Source organism: Bos taurus, chromosome 21, assembly GCF_002263795.3.
Source record: "Bos taurus isolate L1 Dominette 01449 registration number 42190680 breed Hereford chromosome 21, ARS-UCD2.0, whole genome shotgun sequence".
Taxonomy (NCBI): domain Eukaryota; kingdom Metazoa; phylum Chordata; class Mammalia; order Artiodactyla; family Bovidae; genus Bos; species Bos taurus.
Genome location: NC_037348.1, coordinates 58390608 through 58413555, shown reverse-complemented (window position 1 = coordinate 58413555; position 22948 = coordinate 58390608). Strand labels below are relative to the sequence as shown.

The 22948-nt window shown below is 51.2% G+C and overlaps 1 protein-coding gene across 1 annotated transcript in view; it reads left to right on the top strand.

Annotated features, from left to right (window-relative positions):
• Positions 1 to 1460: 1460 nt before the first annotated feature.
• Positions 1461 to 22948, top strand: part of PRIMA1 (proline rich membrane anchor 1) — a gene marked incomplete at its 5' end in the record, with an annotated part of 58643 nt that continues 37155 nt past the window's right edge. The window contains 3 exon segments of the mRNA NM_001077487.1: positions 1461 to 1609; positions 2410 to 2533; positions 9925 to 10060. Of these exon segments, the coding sequence (NP_001070955.1) occupies positions 2441 to 2533; positions 9925 to 10060 (229 nt within the window).

Below are 22948 nucleotides of genomic sequence, written 5' to 3'. Positions count from 1 at the left end.
CTTCTGACCCAGGGATAGCACCTGCATTTCCTGCATTGGCAGGCAGATTCTTTACCTCTGAGCCACCAGGGATTTAGATGTCTCCTAGATCAGACCCCAAGCTGTTAGAGGGAAGGGCCAGGGCCTCATTCTCCCTTGGGTCCAAGCATCTCACTGGCTCAGATGTGTCTGTCTCTACAGAGAGTGTGTGGAGAAGTGCCTGGGGTCAGCACTCAGCACAGACGAGGTCGCTAAGAAATTTGCCTGAAAGCTGGTTTGCAGAGCAGCTGATACTCAAAGAGTGTGTATTTATATGCGGTGACAAGGGTACCTGGAGAGATGGGGGAAAGAAACTAAGTAAGTGTTCCTTCGATGAATGAGCTATGATGTCAGGCTCTCCGCTCACTGTCCTGACCCCACCTAAAAATAGGATTGTCCATGCCTTGCGGGAGGACGGAGTGGGGTGCTCTGGAAGGCCACTCAGTCAATCAAAGCCCTTGTCAAGTGCTTCCACCCCATGAGCAGAGGCCATGCGTATCTGCGGTGCGGACCGCGGGGTGGGGGGCGGGGGCCGGGGCAGCTTGTTTCAGAGATATAACGGGCTACTTCGCCACCGACTTGTTGACAATCTCGCCTCAAATAGGAGTTTGAGAAAAGCAGTGGTGGAGGGTGGAGAGACCCTCCCCAGGGGCCGTCGGCAACTCCTTCCAATATGTAGTGGCCGGAGCGGTGTCCAGGCCTGGGACCACAGAAGGGAGAACACAGCACTTGGCCCCGGGAGGGGCGGCCTGCACCTCCAGCCCGGGCTTCGCGGGCATTTTCGCCTCCTTCGGAATGGGGCGGGGGAGGGGAGGGAGTCCGCAAGGATCGAGCACAAAAGAAGGGGTCTCCGCAAGTCAGTCCTTACCCCCTTCTCGCCGCCTCGAAGAAACTTGTAAGGGGGGCGGGAGGGGAAGAGGACAGCAGGCAAGGAGCAAGTCCCCTCGGGAGCTGGGAGTCCTCTTCCTCGCGGGTGGATAAATAAATTATTAAGCGCCCAATACACAATAGCCTCGCTAGATGGAGACGAGGAATCACTGCAGCGGCGCTGGCGGCGGAGAGCGCGGGCGGGCGCGCAGCACCAGGCGGGAGGCGGGCGAGCTCTGGCTCTGCTCACGTCTGTTTTCCTTTTTCGTGCGTTATTTATTTCGCCTCCGCCCGCTGCCTTGCGGCCCGAGCGGGCGCTCCAGGCCAGGGCCTCTAGCCGCTGCTTCTCGCGGGCCGGCTTGAGGGGCGGTCAGAGCCCGGGCACCCCCGCGCCCCGGGCAGCCGCGCGGCGCCACCGCGAAGGGCGGGGACCCGGGGAGGGCACGCGCCGCCGGCTCCCGGAGGCTTGGAGGAGACTTTCCCCGCCCTCCGCCTCCGCCTCGGCAGCCCGCCCAGTTCCTAGGCGCGGGGTGCCGCCCCTCCCGGCCCGCGCGCGGCCAAGCGCAGCCCGGAGCCACCGCGCCCTGCGCCCCGTGCGAGCGCGCCCGGCCCGGGCCCCGGGCTCAGCCGCCCGGGAGGCCCAAGCCGCGCGCAAACTTTTGCTCCAGTGCCCGGCGTTCCTCCTCGGCATGTGAAGCCCCTCGGCGCCCGCGCAGTCGCCAGGGTGAGGACCGAGGCCCCGCCTAGAGGGCGGGGGACTGGGGAGGCGGCTGGCTTTAAATGGGGGCCGTCCGGCGGCTAGCGATCAGATTCTGCCTCGGGCGGGGGCAGCGAGCGAGGACCTCTCTTCCCCGCGCCGAGGATCGGTGGGGGCCGCCGCCAGGCAAGGTGGCGTGAGGCACTGGAGGGGTGCGGGCGGAGATGGAGAAGCGGGGGAAGCTCCGGCCCTGAGGCGGGAGGCCGGGGCTCGGCGGAGCGCGCGAGGTCTAGCGGGGAGCGCACCGAGGTGCCTCTGTTGCAGTGTGCGCAGTGAGGGCTGGAGGGGCAGACAGGGTGCCCGCGGCGTGTGATTTCACGGTGCCGTACATGCGGGGGTCAGCGAGTGTGCGGGCAGGAGTCGGTGGGTATGAGCGGCAGATTCTGTGGGTGTGCACACAGGGTGAGCGGCGCCCGCCGTGTTTGAAGTGTGCTCACAGTGGGAGAGAGTTGTGCACGACTGTTTCTGGGGAGGTGCACGGGGTTCGGGAAGAGCGCTTGGCTGTTTCTGGAGGTGTGCCTGGGGCCAAGGTACGCACGCAGGATTTGGGGGGCGTGCGCCACGACGGAGTGTGAGTTCCGGAATGCCGGCCTCCGTGAGTGTGCACCAAGGGTCGGCGAGGGTGCAAGCTGGAGTGAAGAGCCAGGCTTGGGTCACGAGGGTGCCCCAGGGTGAGGGGAGTGCCCACTGCGTTCGGACTGCTGCGGGTGCGCCACCAGGATGGTGCCCGTGGAGCCCGGCTGACTCGAGCTTTGTTCCTCTGACAGTTCGCCCCGGGAGCGGGAGCCGCGGGCCGAGATGCTCCTCCGGGATCTGGTGCTGCGCCGAGGTTGCTGCTGGCCGTCACTGCTGCTGCACTGCGCGCTCCACCCGCTCTGGGGCTTCGTGCAGGTGAGCGGCGGCGCGGGCTGCGCGCCCAGGACGACTTCCTGGGCAGGACGGGGTAGCGGGTGGTTGTCCCTTCACTCCCACGACCCTGGCTTTCTGCGGTTGCCCGTCCGATTGGTCCTGGGAAGAGTTTAGGGAAAGAAAAGATGCTCCGGCTCCCGGTACTCTGGCCGTGCAAAGATAAGAAACTCCTGAAGGAGACTTCAGTCCTGGCCTGCTGAGTGAGGCCCGCAGGACAGCGCCTTGGAACAAACAGGTCACAGGGAATGCCTTCTGGATGATAATATTCCATTGCAGAAATGCAGAGAAATAAATCTGAGAGCTTTGGCAAACTTAGAAAGAAAAAATGATCCCAAGAATATACCTTCTTGATTTCCTATCAGAGCCTTTAGTAAAACTTCACAGTAGCCTTCTTAAACTGGATTTCAACACAGAAGCGACTGTGCTTCTTGCAGACAGTGGAGCTGAGGATGGGGGGCAGATTTTGCAAAGTGGCTATTGATGGGGGAATGTAGGAAGGTGTTGTCCATCTCTAAGGATTGCCGGAGGATGGTATCCTCACCCTGGGCCCATCATGCCTCCTGGACAGAGACCAAATAGCCACCAACTCCAGTGACCTGTGTTAGGGTCAGAGAGATGGGTAGATGGGATGGTCCCTGGTGCTTCCCAGAACACACAGTCAGTGGTCCATTGGAATGGTGAAGAGGTGAAATTTGTTGCCAGCTCCCTGGGTTGGGAAGGTCCCCTGGAGGAGGGCTTGGCAACCCCCTCCAGTATTGTTGCCTGGAGAATCCCATGGACAGAGGAGCCTGGCCAGCTGTGGCCCTTGGGGTTGCAAAGAGTTGGACACAACCAAAGCGACTTAGCACATACTCACGGTGAATTTTGAGCTCCAGTTCTGCCTCTTACCAGCTGGGAAACTTTAGGCAGTGTGCTTAACCTCTCTGGACCTTAGTTTCTACTTCCCCACTGTGCAATTATAAGCACCTGATGAGATAAGGATCGTTTAGCTCGGTGCCTCAACCATACTAAACACTGAATGGACGTTGTTTCTGCGATTATTGATGTTAGGAAGTCACCAATAGTAACATTGCTCATCTGTCTGGCTAGCCAGGTACTCTTGTAGATCGCTACATAGTCCCAGCAACACTTCTGAATTGTTAGAGGTTCCGCAGGGTCTGGAGGACATTTTTACCATTTCAGACACTGAAATGCCCACTCTGGGATATTTGCAGCTTCATGTTCTCCTGGTGGCATTTGGGGGGCTGGGGACTATTCAAGATAGTTGCCCTGAGTAGGAGGTGACAGTTCAGAGAAGAAGGGATGGGGCAACACTGCTTGCCAGGCCACCACGTTTCATGAGCTGTCCCAAGCGACAGGGCCTCGCTGAGAACGAACTTGGTCAGTCCTGTTGGGATGGCAGCCCTAGTGACCACTGGGAGATAACCAGGGCCCATAATGCTGGAACCAGCTATCTAGGTGGAGAGCTTGAGAAAGTGGGTCTGCTTGAGAGGGGGAAGGGGGATGTATACACTCCCCCTTCGCCAGTACTAGCCGCATCCTCTGCTCTCTTCTCTGGCTTGCGTCTGTCTCACTCACAATTGTTTTCCTTTAGGAATTGACAGCTTTGTTTAATGTGTGAAACGGCAGCTATTAAACTCAGCTGTGCCTTCTCGGAATTCAGAATTTTGTCACTTCTAAACATTTGGGCGGTTTGGGACCAGTTCTTCTCATTCAACTTTTAGCTGAACCTCAGATGTTCAGCTCACTTCCTTTTTATATTCATTTGTTTAGTTTGCCCTCTTCTGGGAGACTTTTCCAGCTAGTATGGAGAGCAACATGGTGACGTTGTTAATCTCCAAGAACTGGAATTTTGCTGTGGGAGCTAGCAGGATAGAGACTGGAGACCTGCCACCTCCCCACACACCCCCCACCAAGAGAAATAATACTGTAAAGTAGCTCCTTTTGTAAGCAGTGTCCTTCAGCCAGGCAGTACTTCCACCAGCAAATGTGTGTGTGTGTGTGTTTCAGATGTCCTTACTCAATATAAATCAATTTTTGTGAAAATCAATTAGAAAGAAACCCTCCAGACAAGTAGAATGGATAAAATCTTGGCTGGAGGCGCTGGAAAAATAATCTACAAATGATAAGGGCTGAGAAGCCAAGGGGAAAGGGGGCTTTGGAATGAATCAATCTGGTTTTTGAGCAACAGAACTGAATTCAGGAGAAGAGAGGGGAGAAAAGTTGAAGTGCACAAAGCCATGTGTTTCCCTTTAAGTGGAGAGATTATCATGTGTGACGCCACAGGAGTTTCTTGAATAGAAAAAAATCTGTCTATGCTTTTATGAGCTTTTTGCTGGAGGAGTTGTAAACATCTGGCAGTGTGAGCCAGCACAACCAAGTCCTGTAATTAACAGGATGGTTGATGAAGCAGAGCTCTGTGTGGCCCCTCCAAGCACCAGATTCCAACCTTGAGATCAGCCCCGGAGCCTCTGGCTGCTTCCTGGATGAAAAGAAACTTAATCATTAAAGTCAGATGACATTAAATAGCCGCAAGGATGGTGGGGGCACTGTTAAGCCTTTTCTCTCTTTTTTCCTTCATGTGTCTGGAATTGAGATTCTGAGCTTCTGTTATTTAGGGTTCTTCTAAGTTCACTTCCAGATGAGTCTTTTTTTTCTGCAAGTGAAGAGGATGACAGGCTGTCGAATTTATTAGGTGTGACAGGAGTGTGTCTCGTGAAGTTACTGTGGTGCTGGCCTGTCTCGATAAAAGATGTCAGGAGCCATCATCTTTGTGGGCGCCCTCCGAAAGCAGTCGTCAGAAAGTCAGGCTCAGATACGGGCCTGTGGGTCTCTGAGCGACAACAAGGAACCATCCCGGACCCAAGCAATTGCCAAGCCCCTGCCCCTGTGGACAGTCATTACAGCTTCACTTATTTAGTCAGCTGCATTTATCCGGCACCTACTCTTTGCCAGGCCCCGTGTTAAGGGCAAGGGAAAGGTACTGCTCCCTGCCTTCATGGCACTGACAGTCTAGCACTGGAGAGATTGTTAAACAAGTCATGGTAGGCAAGTACGCTTGGTAGGAGCAAATAGCTTAGAGATGGGAGCTGGTAGAAGATCCAGAGAAAATGTAGGTACAGTGCTTTAGCCGAGACAGGAACGAGAAGTCAGGAGTCAGGATGCAACTGTGAGTTGAGTGAAGTGTCCAGACTGGAGGGAACAGCCCCCCGGTGGGAGCAGAGGGCAGGGCACTGGAAGAACCCCGGGGAGGGGTTCCCCAGGTGAGGCCTCTGTTGTAAGCCACTAACGTCGTGTCTTACAGTTTGGGCTTGATCCTGAAGACTCTGGGGGCCAGGGAAAGTTTTTCTCAGAAAGGGATGACACAGTCTTAAATTAGCATTTTAGAAATCTCCAACCAGCTTCAACAGAAGATTAGGATTCAGGGAAGGATTGAGGCAAGGGGTGATGAGAGTCAGGTTGCCAGATTTAGCAAATAAAAATACAAGCTGGGGACTTCTGTTGTGAACCAGTGGTTAAGACTTTGCCCTCCAATGCAGGGGGTGTGGTTTTAGTTCTTGGTCGGAGAGTTAAGATCCTACATGCCTGGTGGCCAAAAAATCAACACGTGAAAGAAAGGCGATATTGTAACAAGTTCAATACAGGCTTTAAAAAAGGTCCACATCAAAAAATCTTTAAAAAGAATATAGACTGTCCAGTTAAATTTTCAGATAGACAATGGATTATTCTTGAACATAGGTACACTCCATACAATCTTTGGAACATATTTATACTTAAAAGTGTTTATTATTTACCTAAAACTTTACAGGGTGTCCTATAGTTTGCCAGGCAGCCCTGGAGAGAGGCGAGGGAGCTGTGAAGACGTGGTGGTGCCTTGGTTTAGGGCTGTGGCTGTGGAATGAGAAGTGGATGGATTCAGGGACTCCTGAGGAGGCCAGGTGTGGGAACTGGCTGCCACGAGCCCCGTGTTCCCCAGACCACTGTGCCGGGGACCAAATGCAGGTGACTGCGGGACCTCTTGGGGCCTCTCTGGACCTCAGGATTCTGGCCTCAGGAGAACACTGCAGAGTGGGGAAAGGAAGGCAGGTGATGGTAAAACTGGAATAAAAAGCGGCCACAGGAAAGGTGGGTCATTGTCCTTCTCTGGGCCTCTGCTCCTTCTTGGTCAAGTCCAGCTAAGAGCAGGTGACTTCAGGGGCAAGTTTACTCTCCTGTGAGACTTCCCAGGATGTAACCCAACCAGGCCAGGGATTGAGACAAGCGTGTGGTATTGAGGATTCCTCTTTACTGGTCTAAACAAAACACTGCCAATCCGAGGAACTAGTGGTCCTGGAGCTGGGGTCCAGGGTAGGTTCCATGTTTCTCCACTGCTGGGCAGACCTTCCACAGCACACGTTTGCACTGGTCACCAGCTGAGTGTCGGGCCCGGTGCAACTCTGGTCCATCACTTAGCCTTGCCCAGCCTGTCGTCCTATAGGTATGGATGATACCAGCTCCATCTCGCGATTATTCTCGTTGTGGAATCAGCGCATGTGTCCCACGACTAACACACAGTAGGGCTCAGGAAATCATGTTCCATCAGGACTCATGAAGCACAGACCCACCTGCCTTTCTGTTCCAAGATGCTCACAACTTAGTGTGTGTGTGTCTGGTTGGGGGGCGTGGTGCAAAGACAGACATTACGTAACAGGGGGAAAGTGCCCCAGAGAAGAGGTTTATGAAGTGAAGGGGCAGCACTGGGTAGCTGGGTCTAATTCTGGGGGCTGTGGGCTTCAGGATGGCTTGCCCGGGAAGACCGTGTAAGAGCTGGGCCTGAAGGATGTACAGATGTGGATGCAGGGCCTGTGTTACCAGCTGTCAGTCGAGGGAGGTTCAGCAGCCACAGGCTTGTACTGGTCCAAACCAGTGAGGGACCCAAGTGGGCCCCTGCCTCCGGGAGGATAGCCCACCCAGGCTGGGTAGTAGGGTGGTGGCAATATTAGTGTGTGCTTATTGTTGGTTAGGCAGTTGTGCTCACTCCCTTTTCAGTGGGACCATGATACCAGAGACCAGATGTTTAAGATGTAGGGTGTGACTTTCCTTCCCTGCCCCCTTCCACCTCGAAACTCGGTCTCTGCTTGTAATTTCATCACATGAAGCCCTCTGATCCATCTGTGCCCTCATAGCCTCTCACAAAAATAGGTCACTGGGTTGGGCCAGGTTAAACAAACGTGCTCATCGTGAACCTTCTCGTGTGAACTGAACCTTGGAGAATGCAGAAGTGATTGCTTTGGCAACGGCATTGCTTGATGTTCACACACTTGGTGGAGTTCAGTGTAGAAGCGATCTCAGAGGCCAGCGGTTGGGAGAAGGGAGCTTTCAAGCAGGCCCCAGGGTCTTGGAAGGTCGGAATCCAGAGAACAGTCCCTGTGATGGGTGATGAGAGGGCTGACCACTGCGCTGGGGGAGAAGCCAGTGGTTTGGCCGTGACGTCAAAGGAGCTCATCATCTCCCTAAGACAACCGAGAAAAGTCTTACCATCTGAGGATACTTTCTTGCAAGATAAGATGGCCTTCCAGGGTTTGAAATGCAGTCAGTGGTCCTTTAAAACACTAAAAGGTGGTGAGCAGGAGCTTCATGGCCTTGTAGATATTCAGTCAGGGCTGTAAATCAGTCCACCTCCTGGTGCCATTACCCATCCTGTTCATTTCTGCCATGTGTCAAGGGAGCAGCCGAGCCCTGCTGGCTGTCTCTGCCAGCTGGGACACATGCAGCAGAGGGTCTACACTGGCCTCCAAAGACAGGTCTACACTGGCCTTCAAAGGCAGGCCTACCCTGGCCGGTTGCAGAGAAACTGAGGTCGTGGGTTTCTACTCATGGGAGATGACAGCCAGAGAAATGAACTGTGGCCCTCCCTGAGGTAGCAGGTGACCACCAACCCCTTCCTTCATGTCTTTAAATCAGTTATTCTCCGGGACAGTCAGAAAATGCTAGGCTCAAAGATGTATGGCTGTCTGCCATGAGGGATGCTGGGAGTGGGTCTAAACCAGCCATTCTCTCACTGGCTATGCATTGGAAGTTTAACCCAGGATGCTTCAACAAAATTCGCATGCCCAGCTCCACCTGCAGAAATTCTGATTTGACTGGCATGAGAGAGGCTCAGGCATGAGTATCTTTTCAAGATGCCTGGAGAGTCTAACGAGCAAGCAGGGCTGGCATCCCCTAGGTGAACACCCACCCACTTTTGCTCCCCTTTGTAGCTTACGTATGGGGAGACTGGGACTGAAGTCGAAAGAACACCAACCCAGGATTCAAGAAGTGTGGATTCTGGTGAATTTCAGGCATTTGCTTAGGTGATATGATGGCGAGAGGAAAAAGGCCTGACTCCTGACCCCAGAGACCTTAGAGTCCAGTAAACAGGAGAATGAATTGGGTAAACACTCCAATGTGGATTTCTGTCCCGTAGAGTGAAATCCAGTACCAGGAGGGCTTGTAATGGCCAGGGCGGTCAGAGATGCTTCCCTGAGGAGGTGATAGCTGAGCTGAATAAGAGTTAAAGCAGGGGGAAAGGTGTGGGAGAAAATTCCAGGCCATTGGAGCAGCCAGTGCAAAAGGCGGGAGCACAGTCAGGAGCCAAGGACCGGAAAGAGGGCTTTGAGAGCAGAGCAGAGGGCCAGAGCATGAAGGGAGGGCTGCCCTCCCACTCAGGGCCCTGTGGCCACGGGATCCCCTGAGCTGTGGACAGGCATTCAGGGCTGGTGGGGGCTGAGTGCAGGCAGTTTGATCAGGTGTGTTTCCCACAAGACCAGTCGGGGGCCTCGTGGATAACACTGGGGATGTTGCTCCGGTCCCCTTAGTCACACAGCCACCAAAGAAGAGGCCTGGCTGGGTAAGAGGCCTCCTTCAAGATGAGGCGACCTTGGCCCAGAGTGGACACAGGAAGGCCATCAAGAGCTGTGGCCAGAGAGGAGGCCAGGGCTTGAGGAAGACTGGAGAAGCAGGCAGTGGGTCAGGTTACTGAGGAGGTGGAATCAGTGTTCTGGTCTGGGTGTGAGAGCCTCAGGCGGCCACTTCTCCTGCCTGGGCCTCAGTTTCGTTTGTTTGATAGGTAGATTCTAGTTCACCTTAGAGCACTCGTTTGCCTCTCACGGGTACCCAAACCTATTGCCCCGGTCCCATGGCTGGTTCCTGGCAGGGCTAGAAATGAAACCTTGCTCTCCAGTCCTCCCAGGCCAGCCTCCCATAAAGTGGTTTCCTTTGAGCCAACCCAACTTCTGTCCTTCCTGCCAAGGCCGGGGGTGGTGAGGTGTGTTTCGGGGAGTGGTGGGGAGGGAGCATCAGGGCTCCCAGTTGCCTCATTGGCTTCTCTTGGGCACCTGTGCCCATTTCTGCAGGTGACGCACGGTGAGCCCCAGAAGTCCTGCTCCAAGGTGACCGACAGCTGTCAACACGTCTGCCAGTGCCGGCCCCCGCCCCCGCTGCCACCACCACCCCCGCCCCCGCCACCTCCCAGACTCCTCTCCGCCCCAGGTAAGCACAGGCTCGCTCCGTGTTTCCGGTTTCTCTCTGTGTTTTCCGGGGCCCAGGAAGAACCCCTGAGGAGAGCAGAGGACAGCCCTGCTTTCTTTGTAATTTTCCACTGGCCGAGCAGGAGGGAAGCCAAGGCCCAACTTTTCCCTGCAGTCTGCAAAACGCCTTTCCCACAGCATGCTCCTGTGAGATGGAGAAGGATGTTTCTCCATCGGGTAATCAGATAAAAGTCAATCTCCATTTGATGAGTGACTCTGCCTGGATTGTTCCGAAGGCCAGACCTTGAAGAGGGGGCAGCCACGGACGCTGGCCTGAAATCCCCCTCCTGTGAGCACGGTTGCGTTTTCTGATTTTCATTCACGTGTAAGACAGCAATTAGTATAGAACCCAAGTGGAGGCTCTGGGAACAAAGTTACACAGATACCTCCCAGCTATTTGCAGTCTATTCTGCTAACCTCCCCCCTCCACCGCAACCCCCACTTGTTTGCCTGGATTTCATCTCTGAACAATTTGATTGTAAACAAAGGAGGGCTTCTTTAGCCAGAAAGAGCCTCAGTCCTGACCGGCAGGGGTTAAGTTCCATGTCTACAATTGCCAGTTGATAAGGTCTCTAACAAGAGATTCTGTATTTTGATTGGATCACCCAAGTTGCGGCCTGTAGAATGCGTGAGCTCATGCGTGGATCCACCTCATTAAACATATCTCTGTTGAGTTATTTGGGGCATATTTGAAATAACCTTGACGAGGTTTGTTCTCTGGTAAGCCCTGTTTCCAGGCTCTCAGTGTCCAGGCCGGGATGCAGTGTGCTGGGGGACCTTTGGCAGTTCATGCATATTTCTGCATTTTGTCTATAGGTTCTCCCCACCCCCAAAAAAGTGAAAGTGCTTGTATCTCAGTTGTATCCAACTCTTTGTGACCCATGGACTACAGCCCACCAGGCTCCTCTGTCCATGGAATTCTCCAGGCAAGAATCCTAGAGTGGGTTGCCATTCCCTTCCCCAGGGATCGAACCCATGTCTCTCGAATTAGAGGCAGATTCTGAGCCGCCAGGGAAGCCCTAGGGTCCCTACCTGTGTCCAGTCTTCCCTGACACTTGTGGCTCAGTGCTTTTCAGAGAGTGGCCCTCAACATCACCTGAAGCATTCGTTTTAAAGTGGAGCTTTATAGGCTCACTGTAACCCACTGAGTCAGAGCCTTTGGGGTGGGGCTGCGGAGTTGGCATCCTGACAAGTTCTGAGGGGATTCAGATGCACGTTAGAGTCAAGAGCCTCAGCCTACCAGGCCCTCTGCTGGTACCATGCAGGATCCCACTATCCCAAGATGCTCACCTTTCTCCTCTCTCCTGAAGGAAAGCTGTGGGGCTCGGCCTCAGGCCCCTGCCCCTCACTCCCTTCCCTGCCTTAGAATTCCTTCTCCCTCCACTATTCAGATTCCAGGTCTGCGCTGCCTCCAGGCATGTTGGTACCTGATGGATCCACATCCCCCAATTAGAGTCTGTTCAGTTCATCTTGTGCTAACTGAGCCTCTAGTGCCAGACACAGACCTGAAAGGCCATTCTGGTTTCTGGGATCTCTTGGCCTCAAGGAACCCACACAAAGTCACCTGAGGGAGCACAGAAATTGCTCTCTAGGTCTACTGAAAATCCTGGAGTAGTTGGACCAAACTCCAACCACAGGAAACAGTGACACGACTTGGGTCTTCATAGTAAGTGGAATTGTTCCAGGTCCATGAGGAGGTTATGGGGAAAGGGCATCTGGGCAGGAGGAACGGCAGGAGCAAAGTCTTAGAGGTATGACTCTGCAAGTCGTCTCGGGAGGCCCAAGCCCCTCCGAGGGTTTGAAGGAATGTCAAGGGGTGGACAGTGAAGGGCCTTGTGTGCCTGGCTGAGTAGGTTACATTTCATCCTTTTCACCATTGTTTGCCAAACATTCACCGTATCCAAATGCCTCCTGTGGTTTGCCTTATTTCTTTTTTTTTTTTTCTACTTTAAACAGACTCACTTTTGTGTTTATACAAATTAGTCTCCAAAGGAAACTTTCTGTAACTATTCTCAGTGCAAAACCGGAATCACTTACATAAATAGAAGGTGACTGTAAAAACAAAGGCGATGGACACAAACCAGCGTTTTAATGTTCCGGCCTGTCATGGAAGGGTCTGAGCTTGAGGCCTTCTCTCTTTCTGCTAAAAAGGGAGCGCAGTAGGTTGGAGAGACCTGTCAGGGCCACACGTGCCCCATGCAGAGATGTTCTCTAGAAAGAAATCAGAAGGTTTGCAAGAGAATCAAAAGGAGCTTAAGTTTCTTGTTCTATTACCATGTGTCTGGGTGCCGGCTCTATGTGCTGTCTAAGACCGGCTCACTTACCTACAGGGACATTCACTTCCTCCTTTAGGAAACCCTGCTCTGGGTAGCCACGAACCCATGGAGGTATTAAGCAAAGAAGTGACATGCCATCTGCTTCAGAAAGTCAACTTTCCTGACAACATAGCGGGTGGATTGGGGTCAGCTGCCTGACTGGGGTCAAGTGGGGACCCTTGAGATACTCCAGGCCCCAGATCACCTACGAAGGCCTGAAGCCAGGCGGGGGGCTGTAGAGAAGTGGGCAGGATGCCAAGTACAAGTGCCAGACGCCTCATGTAAGCTTGGGGCCTGAGGACACTTCTGGGTGAGAGGACAGCAGGAGTTGTTTGATTCTGTGATGCAACTTTTTCAGTTAGGAGTGGCAGAAACCCATCTTGAAGTGGCGTGAGTGATGTGAAAGCTAGAGAGAGATGTTTGGTTTTTGGCTCATGTGTTAGAATATTCCAGCAACAGGTCTTATATGATGAACTGGGTTTCTGTCTCCGTCTCTCTCTTCTGATTTCTCCTGGGTCTCCTTTTCTCTCAAGCTGGTCCAGTCCCTGTGGCTCCAGTTTCCAGGATTCCATCAGCCTTACAGTTAGTCATCTCTTCACTCTGAGAGCTTCTCTTTCTCAATCATTCACCTAAGGTGAAAGTCACCCCGAGGCTGACTTTCATTGGACCAGCTTGAGTCACATGTCCACCCTTGGACCAATCATGGTAGCCTGTGAGATGGAATGTGCTGATTGGCCGGGCCTGGGCCATGTGACCACCCTGGACAGTTGAAGTATACCAATAGGGGTTAAGGGGATGGTGGCTTCTCAAAGGAAAATCCAGGTAGAGGGGTTGTAACCTAAGGATGATGATTTAGATGCTGGGCAGGAGGAGAGTGGATGTAACACCATAGCCTTGGTATGCCTGGTAGATTAGACCAGTGATGGAGAATGTGTTTTATATACTCTCTTAGTCCTCACTGAGCTCAGCCCAGAAGCTCACCCTTGAGTACAGCCCAGTAATGTCAGACAGACCTACGGCCACATGCACAACTAACGCTCATTCTGTAATCCTTGGGGAATTAGCCTCCCCCAGGCGGAACAGGACTTCATGCTGTGAAGCCTGTGTGGTCGTTCAGCAGGTATGCACAGAGCTCCCCAGGTACTGATACATGCCAGGGGCTAGGACATAAATGGTGAGCAAGAGAGGGGCAGCTCCTGCCCGCAGGGAGCTCATGGCCCAGCAGCCCATCTTCTGCAGAGGATGTCCATGGGAGGATCCTTCCTGCCATCTTTCTGGATACACTGGCTCCGAGCATCTGGCTGGCTCCAGCAATAGGTGACCCACCATCCCAGTTTGGCCAGGACTGAAGAGTTTCCCAGGATGCAGACCTTTGATCCTTTGGTCATCAGAGGTGCCTGCATCCCAGCCACTCACAAGGGCTTCTGATTTACCTGCTGAATGTTTGTTGAGTGTCTGCTCTGCATCCAGTCATGTGTTGAGTGCACTGGAGGCCCATGGGGACTTGTCCTCACCCGCATGGCCTGAGTAATGAAAAAAAACTGAGAACACAGCTTAAGAGGCCGAGGCCCTGAGCCTGGGTTGGTGTGCTAGCACTGCCACTTCCTCTGCACGATTTTAAGAGGGCTGGTAAGATTTTTTGAATTTTATATTGGTGTACAGTTGATTAACAGTGTTGTGTTAGTTTCAGGTGTACAACACAGAGATTCAGTTACACATATACAAACATCGATCTCTTCTCAGATTCTTTTCCCATATAGGTTATTACAGAGTATTGAGTAGAGTTTTCTGTGCTATACAGTAGGTCCTTGTTGATTTTGTATTTTATATATGGTAGAATGTGTATGTTGATACTAACCTCCTAATTTATCCCTCCCCCCACCCACCTTTCTCCTTTGGTAATGTAAGTTGGTTTTCTAAGTCTTTGAGTCTGTTTGTTTTGTGAATGAGTTTTGCATCACCTTTTAAGGTTCCACACATAAGCAGTATCATTTATATTTCTCTGTCTGGCTTACTTAGTAAGATAATCTCTAGGTCCATCCATGTTGGGGCAAATGACATTATTTCATTCTTTTTTATGACTGAGTAATATATATATATATGTGTGTGTGTGTGTGTGTAAAACACATCTTTATCCATTCATCTGTGGTAGAACAGCTAGGTTGCTTCCGTATTTGGCTATTGTAAACAATGCTGCAATGAACACCGGGGTGCATGTATCTTTTTGAGTTATGATTTCCTCCAGATATATACCTAGGAGTGGGATTGCCAGATCATATGGGAGCTCTATTTTTAGTTTTTAAAGGCAGCTCCCTGTTCTCCATAGTAGCTGCACCAATGTACATTCCTACCAAAGGTGTAGGACTGTTCAGAAAGGGCTGGTAAACTTAAGTTTGAGTTTAAGGTGTAAGATTTTCACCTACCAATGGGATTGACTGGAGGATTCATGTCAGTGGACACTGCACTAGTATCCATTGCTGCTAACTGTTTCATGAAAATCATTCTGATGAAGAGCTACCTCGGAGTGTTAGACTTGGGAAAGGAAACAGTGCTTTGGGGAAGGATATTTAATTCTGAAAAAGGCAGGAAAGGAGGATCCAGGATGACATGGGAGAATTCCCAGGTAGACCTTGGATAGGCAGGAGCAGAGAAGGCCAGACAGTCCTTAGAGTGGCTGAAGCAGAGGCCCTGAGTTAGGAGCATCAGGATCACACAGGAGGTGCCCTGCTGTAGAATGTCCTTCTTCAGGAGTGTGGGCTTCAGGGTGTGTGTCTGGGGTAGAAGGAGAAAGAGCACACAAAGGAAACCTCTGCAAAGGATAGATCAGAAATATTTGCCAGAATTGTGGGGCATTGTCCCTGTGGCCAGGCATGTCTCCCCTTTCATCCAAATAGCACCTGCTGCTGCCCTGCTGCTCAGGGCAAGCAGAATGTCTTCGGTTGGCTGGGACTCTCCTGGCTTTAGCCCTGGAAGCTCCACATCCCAGTGTCAACTTAAAAAATAGTCACAAGCTAAAAGTTGAGATGGAGAAGGCAATGGCAACCCACTCCAGTACTCTTGCTTGGAAAATCCCATGGATGGAGGAGCCTGGTAGGCTGCAGTCCATGGGGTCGCTAAGAGTCAGACACGACTGAGCGACTTCCCTTTCACTTTTCACTTTCATGCACTGGAGAAGGAAATGGCAACCCACTCCAGTGTTCTTGCCTGGAGAATCCCAGGGACGGGGGAGCCTGGTGGGCTGCCGTCTATGGGGTCGCACAGAGTCGGACACGATTGAAGCGACTTAGCAGCAGCAGCAGCAGCAAAAGTTGAGAGTTATGTTTTATTAGATGAGAATTTTTAGGACTTCAAGTCTGGGAGACAGCGTCGCAGGTGACCCTGGGAGAACCGTTCCAAGGAAGCGATGGTTATATAGAAGTTTTGCAACAATGGACAGGTAGTCTGAACATCAAAAGATTATTGTTACTTAAAGAAAGCCAGATATCCCAAGTTAAGAAATTTAGTGCTTTTCTCTGTAGGGGAAGATGCAAGAGTCTGGGCTGTCTGCAATCATTCCTTTCATATGCATCTCAGCTGTCCTGGGCCAGAATCCCATATTTTTCACATCCTGAGCTCCCTTGGGGCTCACTGTAGGGAGTGGCTGCAATCTTGATGGCTTCTAGATCTCAGGTATTCTTCTCTTTCCTGAGTGCCCTTAAGGCTTAGGAACTCACTTTGGAGGCTGCAGTCGCTAATGACTGTGACATCCTTGTTTACTGACATGGCAGGAAATACTCCTTTTCTCACCCAGAAACTCTTTAGTCATCCTGGGCAAGCCAGGATGGTGGGTCATCTATTACTGCGCCACCCTTCTTCTAGCAAAGGCAACATGGTTTTTCAGTTTATTTCTTGTTGTTTTTGCTGTGCTTGTTTTTGTTCCACCTTGAAACTTTCAAGAGCACTGCTCTCCCCATCCCACTTTCATACTAGAACTTGCTGATCATAGGGGCAGCTTGGCCCATGTTTCCCTGTGGGCTCCCAGCTCAGCTGCCACTCCCAGCAACCTTGGATGTCTGTGGAGACAGCCCTGCCCTGTCTTGCCTGATGGTTGAGAAGGATCCCGGAAAGTGTTCTTTGATGCGGAAGATTCTTGAACAGCATCTCCACTTTCTGTGCTTTGTTTTCCAAGCTCTGCCCACAGCGCTTTGCACTGTAAAATTTGCAAACTGTGTGAGGCACTAGACCAGCATTTCTCTAAAGCAGAGTACGGTCAGAATCCCCTGGAGGGCTTGTTTAATCTTGGTTGCCAGAGTCCCTCGCCAGGATTCCTGATTCAGTAGGTTTGGGGGGGTGGGACCAAGGATTTTGCATTTCTAAAACATTGTCAGGTAAAACTGATTCCACTCCCCACCACCCTCAAACCCTACCCCAGCCAGGGTGCACCCTTTGAGAACCAGCATCCTAGAGGAAGGCAATCAAATCAAGAGACTTTGGAGTCAGATGCAGCTCTTCCACTCTTAGCTCTGTGACACTGGGCATGTCTTATCCTTCTCAGCCTCAGTTCCCTCATCTGTAAAATGGAGCCAGTGATACTTACCTGAGGAAGCATTGCAGTGAAGACTGGAAATTATACAGCCTGTACTTAGCAAAGATGACATGCTTAAAAGTGGTGTTACAGCACAGTGGCTCAGCCTGACTGTCCTGCCGTCTAGATCTGGGGTCCAGTCTTGTTCATGAGCTAAGTGGTTTGGGCAACACAGCCTTAATTGCTTGGAGCTTCAATTTCCACATATCTGTAAAATGAGGCGAATGACAATACCCACTGCATATGGGCACTTGTGAGAATTTGATGGTATAAAGTCCACACAGCACAGAACCTGGAACCCAAGTTAACACTCAATCAATGGCAGTTCATAAGTAATATTAATGATAACTAATAATAAATGATATCTATTTAGTAATAATAAATACTAGGTCACTGACCTACAAGTTGGGAGTTGTTTAAAAATGGTTCTGGCACCATTTTTAAACAGAGAAAGGAGTATCTGTTTAGACACTCGGGGAGGAAATGGTGCCTTAAGGAGGTGTAGACACCCCTAGGTATTCAACAGAAAAGGTTCATCCAGAGTACCACTCATGCCCCATTAGGGGCAGCCATCACCAGGCTTGTGATCCCCAGGGTCAGCCCCAGAGCCCCTGGGTGGAGGTATTTCTGCAAGGCGTGGACAAGGGGTGAACTCTGGCAAAGCAAAGGAACACACATGCTCGAGGGCCCGACTGAAAAGCCCACGGCAGCCACCAGGGCTCAGGACCCGGCCGGCTTTGTAAATGTCAGCAATGGCCCACTCGTCCCCGTGTGTGACTCAGATGCTGCGGCCAAGGAGGGAGATGTGTACCAGCCCTCGAGGAAGAGCACGCACACCCCCTCCACGAGACCTGCTTCTGAGGCTGATGGGGCCAAAAATAGCTATGGCAGCACAGAGGCGTGAGCCTGCATTCCCATAGAACCTGTCTTTAAGGAGCTCAAAGCACTGAGATGGATTTGGTTTTTGGTATGTATTTTATTTTTAGAAAAACCAGGGACTTCCCTGGTGGTCCAGTGGTTAAGACTTTGCCTTCCAGTGCAGGGGATGTGGGTTCACCCCACGGTCAGAAAGGTAAGATCCTGCATGCCTCGTGGCCAAGAAACCAAAACATAGAACAGAAACAATATTTTAGCTAATTCAATAAAGACTTCAAAGATAGCCCACATTAAAAAGAGAGAGAGAGAGAGAGAGAGAAACCAGAAAAGAGGTTGACTCCCTCAAGATTGCACAGCAGTGGTGGAGATAGGAATGGGGTCACTTGGTTCCCCTACTATGTGCCGAGGGCCGTGTTTTAAAAGAGGGAAACAAATGGAACTGTGGAAGTTCTAGAATGATTTTATTACTCACCCAGCACACTAGGAAGAACCAGTACTCAGCCCTCCCATTTTGAGGTGGAAGCTCTCTGCTACTCGTCTCATTTAATCCTCACGTACTCATTTGCAAGAAGCTCAAACCAGTTAATCCTGAAGGAAATCAATCCTCAATATTCATCAGAAGGACTCATGCTGAAGCTCCATACTTTGGGCCCCTGATGTGAAGAGATGACACGTTGGAAAAGACCCTGATACTTGGAAAAACTGAAGGCAAAAAAAAGAAGGGGGCAACAGAGGATGAGATGGTTAGATAGCATCACTGACTCAATGGACATGAATTTGAGCAGACTCTGGGAGATAGTGAAGGACAGAGGAGCCTGGAGTGTTGCAGTCCACGGGGTCGTTAAGAGTCAGACATGGCTTAGTGACTGAACAACGCCTTTGTAGGAGTATACGCTAGTCCTCATGTCGGCCAGGCTTCCCCTCAAAGTAGTTAACCTCAGCTTGGGCAGATCTGAGCTCAAATATTCTCCAGGAAAACCTTCCCTGACTTCCACAGAGGTCACAACATCCCCTGTTCTGGTTCTCTATGGCTATAGAGTCAGTCTCCCCAAAAGTTAGCGGTTAAAGAAAACACAAATGTCCTATCCTTTCCTCTAACAATCACAGAGGAAGGGTGACAGGCTTCACCAGGAGGGTCTCGCCTGGGGTTTTTCCCATGACTGTAATCATTTGGCTGGGGCTGGAGCCATCTGGAAGGCTTCCTTGCTGGTATCTGGTGATTGGTGCTGGCTGTTGGGTGGGTCCATAGATGGTCTTGTTCACCAGAACACCTCCATGATGCCCCCGTGTGGCCTGGGCTTCCTCTGAGCATGGCAGCTAGGGTCTAAGCGTAAGAAGCAGGTGGAAGCTGAACCACCCTGAGGATGTAACTGAGATCATGCAGCATCATTTCTGCTGCTTTCTGCTCCTCGGAATCAAGTGACCAAGGTTGCTCACCTTCTAGGCGGAGGGAATTCTATTTTACCTCTTGGTAGAGGAATGTCAGAGAATTTGTGTACATTTTAAAACCATGCACATAGATGCACACACTCTTTGAACTTTTTTCATTTTCCTTTATAGCAACCATCCTACTCTTAAAATATCTAGTCAGTTACTTGATTGATGCCTGGGTCTTTTGCTAGATATAGGTCACTGCCATGTGTCTGCTGTGTCCACTTAGAGCTCCAGCTCCTTAGCACGTGCCTGGCACATCACAGGTCCTCAGTAGCTACTATTTGCTTCTTTTGCAAAGATTTTTACATTCTTCTATATGCCACGCACTGTGCAAGGTTTGGGGAATACAATGATGAACAAGACGGAAGGGTCACTCTGCGTATGCACAGGCAGGGCAGGGGGGCTGGGACAGAAAATAAACCAGAAAAATAGAAGGTGACCTGGGCTATAAAGGTAATTAAAATCATAAGACCTGATAAGGGGTGAAAGTGTTAGTGGCTCAGTCATGTCTGACTCTTTGTGACCCCCTGGATGTTAGCCTGCCAGGCTTCTCTGTCCATGGGATTCTTCAGGTAAGAATACTGGAGTGGGTTGCCACTTCCTTCTCCAAGGAATCTTTCCAACCCAGGGATCAAACCCAGGTTTCCCTCATGGCAGGCAAATTCTTTACTATCTGAGCCACTGACAGGGTGGTCACTTAGATTGCATGGTCTGGGGACAGGAGATGACGCTTCAGCTGAGAGCCATTTGGAGGGAAGTCATGGGCGAGGAAGACCTGGGGGAAGAGAGTTCTCAGCAGAGGGAACAGCAGTGCGAGTTCCTCGTGTGCTCAGAGTGTGTGAAAGACCAGCGTGGCTGCTGGCTGCTGGGCAAAGCAACACAGGAGGAGGCGAGGCCCAGAGGGAGGGCCTGGGAGGCCAGGGAAGGGGTTGGGGTTTTATCTTAACTGTGAGCAGAAGCTTCTAGAGGGTTTTGAGCAGGGCTGTGGCCTGGCCTCATTTATACTTTACAGACGGGCTCCCAGTAAGGGGACTGTCACTTCAGTCCAGGTGGTGGTAGGGGAGCCAGTGAGGTGGCCCAGGTTGGGGAGGGGAGAGGCGGTCAAGCCCTAGTCTGATTTAAGATGATGTTGGAGGCGAGGTGATAGCTGTGGTTGTAGGGGAAGGAGAAGCAAGGATGCTGTTAGGTTCTGTGGAGTGAATGAGCCTCAGGACATCACTCACAGGCTGCTCTCGGACGTTTGTGGCCTCAGCTGTGGGATAATGAAGCAGACTCAGGTGGTGCCAGGAAAGCTGGGCGTGTGATGAGGGACTCCAGGCATCAAACGCAGGCCGTGTCACTTGGATTGTTTCTTGTTTCACCGTCTGTGTTGGTGCCAAGCTGGTCTTCACTGTTGCCATCGATCCCAACCTTGGGATGTTGGATGTTCATCATTTGCCGAAAGCAGGTTATCTGTCCTGCAATCTTTGTGCCAGTTGCCTGGTCCAGTAGTAGAAGGACCAGGAAGCCGGGTGCAGCTCTGGCACTCACTCAACCTGAGATTCTGTTTCCCCAGCGGCAAAAGGGGAATCAGGATGTGGTCCTCCGAAGGTGCTTGTGGGAACATGAATAGTATGTGGGCCTACCCCAGTACCTGCTGCATTCACACTCCCAGGAAACAGATTCTTGTCAAACCTCTTATCCAAACAGGTTTCAGCTCCCACATCCATAAAGAGGACTCACTCTGCCCTGTGTTTCCCTCAACACTGATCATCAAGTGTGTGCTCAGGCATTTCTGACTCTTTGCAACACCATGAACTGTAGCCCACCTGGCTCCTCTGTCCATGGAGTGACAGAGGGGAATACCCAGCAATAATACTGGAGTGAGTTACAGTTTCCTCCTTTAGGGGATCTTCCCAATTCAGGGATCACTTCCGGAGTTCTTGTGTCTCCCACCTTGGCAGGCAGATTCTTTACCATTAGTACCACTGAAATGTGACTTTTTGTGCCTAAAATTGAGTGTCTGATATCCATAATATCGTTCATCATTTCCTGCTCTTTTTTAAAAGTGGTTTTTAGAGTTTGTGTTTATCGGAGTCCAGTTGTTGTACCATGTCATGTTAGTTTCTTCTGTAGAGCAAAGCAAATCTGCTATATGTGTACGTATATCCCTTCTTTGTCACCAGGAGCATTGAGTAGAGTTCCCTGTGCTATACAATAGGTTCTTATTAGTTATCTGTTTTATTGATTTCATTTTTGTAAGTGCTGAATTTTATTTTTCCCATTTAGTGCATGGAATTGTCTTTCATGTATTTGCTTGTATCCAGCAAATAAAAGATTACAGATTCATGTTAATTTACTCAACAAACCTATATTTAGGGAATTCCCTGGTGGTCCAGTGGTGAGGACCCCGAGGTTTCACTGCCAAGGACATCGTTTTAGTCTCTGGTGGAGGAACCGAGATCCCGCAAGCCTCACAGCGGAAAAACAAATAAACAAAAAAACTATGTTCATTGGTTTATTGAACAAACGTTTGCCAAGAGATAGGTCCTGGGGCTGCAGAGATGAACTGTGCACGGCCTTGCCTGCCTCTGGCTGGATGCCTGAGCCCCGCTACATGTCAGTATCCCCTGGGAAATGACTGATGTCTGGGCCCACCCTCAAAGGAGGTCGTTCTTGCATGAATTGAGGCTGAGACCCTCGGCTGTAACCAGAGCCCTGAAGCAGGAAGGGATTTGTGCTGAAAAAGAGAAGTGAGGTACGATGGAATTGGGGCCAAAAGGCCAATGAGACTTGCCCATGAGTGACCTCTCAGTACTGCTTCAGGCACTGTGATGACCCCAGAATTGGGGCCAAACTGGCTCCTACCCTCCAGAATTCAGAATCTTGTGAGAAGTCTAGACTCAACCCTGAGATGAAAATAGGAAAACACACATCTCGGCAAGAGCGCACATCCAGGTCAACATGTGCTTCCTGGGGGCTCCAGATTCACCGTTTTAACCATTTTAAAGTATATGATGGTTTTCTAAAGCATAAGGTTTTTAGTCTATTTACAGTGTTGTGTAACCATCACTACTGTCTAGTCCCAGAACATTTTTATCACCCCAAAAAGAAATCCTATACCTCCCCGTACACCCTCTCTCCCCCAGGCCTTGGCAACCAGTTATCTACTTCCTGTCTCTATGGATTTGCTGTTTCAGACATTTCCCATAACCCTGGGTGTTCTAGGGCGCTCTGAACCTCAGTTTCCTCATCTCCCAGTGAGGATGAAGCCTCCTCCCTCAGTGTTATTGTGAGGGAATTCAGAGGGCGTGGATAGGGTCTGCCCACTGCCTGGCACAAGGCAGAGAGGACGTGACTCTGATAATGGAAGGGAACCCTGCTTGGGAAGCGGGGTTTGATCCTGGTAAAAAGGGCCCCACCTGTTGAGCTGGGATGGAGGGCTGTTTCTGACACTCTGTGACTCTGTGTGGACCCCGTTTTCCTCTGGGCTGTTGAGAGGGGCACATGAGCTTGAAGGTGACGGTGTTTAGAACACCGCCAGCACAGGGTGATCCCCCTGTCAGAGTTAGCTGTTTAATGTCATTACGGATTTCATCAAGGATGTCCCACATGCATCTTGGTCAAAGCAGCCAGCCTGACCTGTTAGGTTTCTGATCTAGTCCCTGAGGTCAGGGACTGT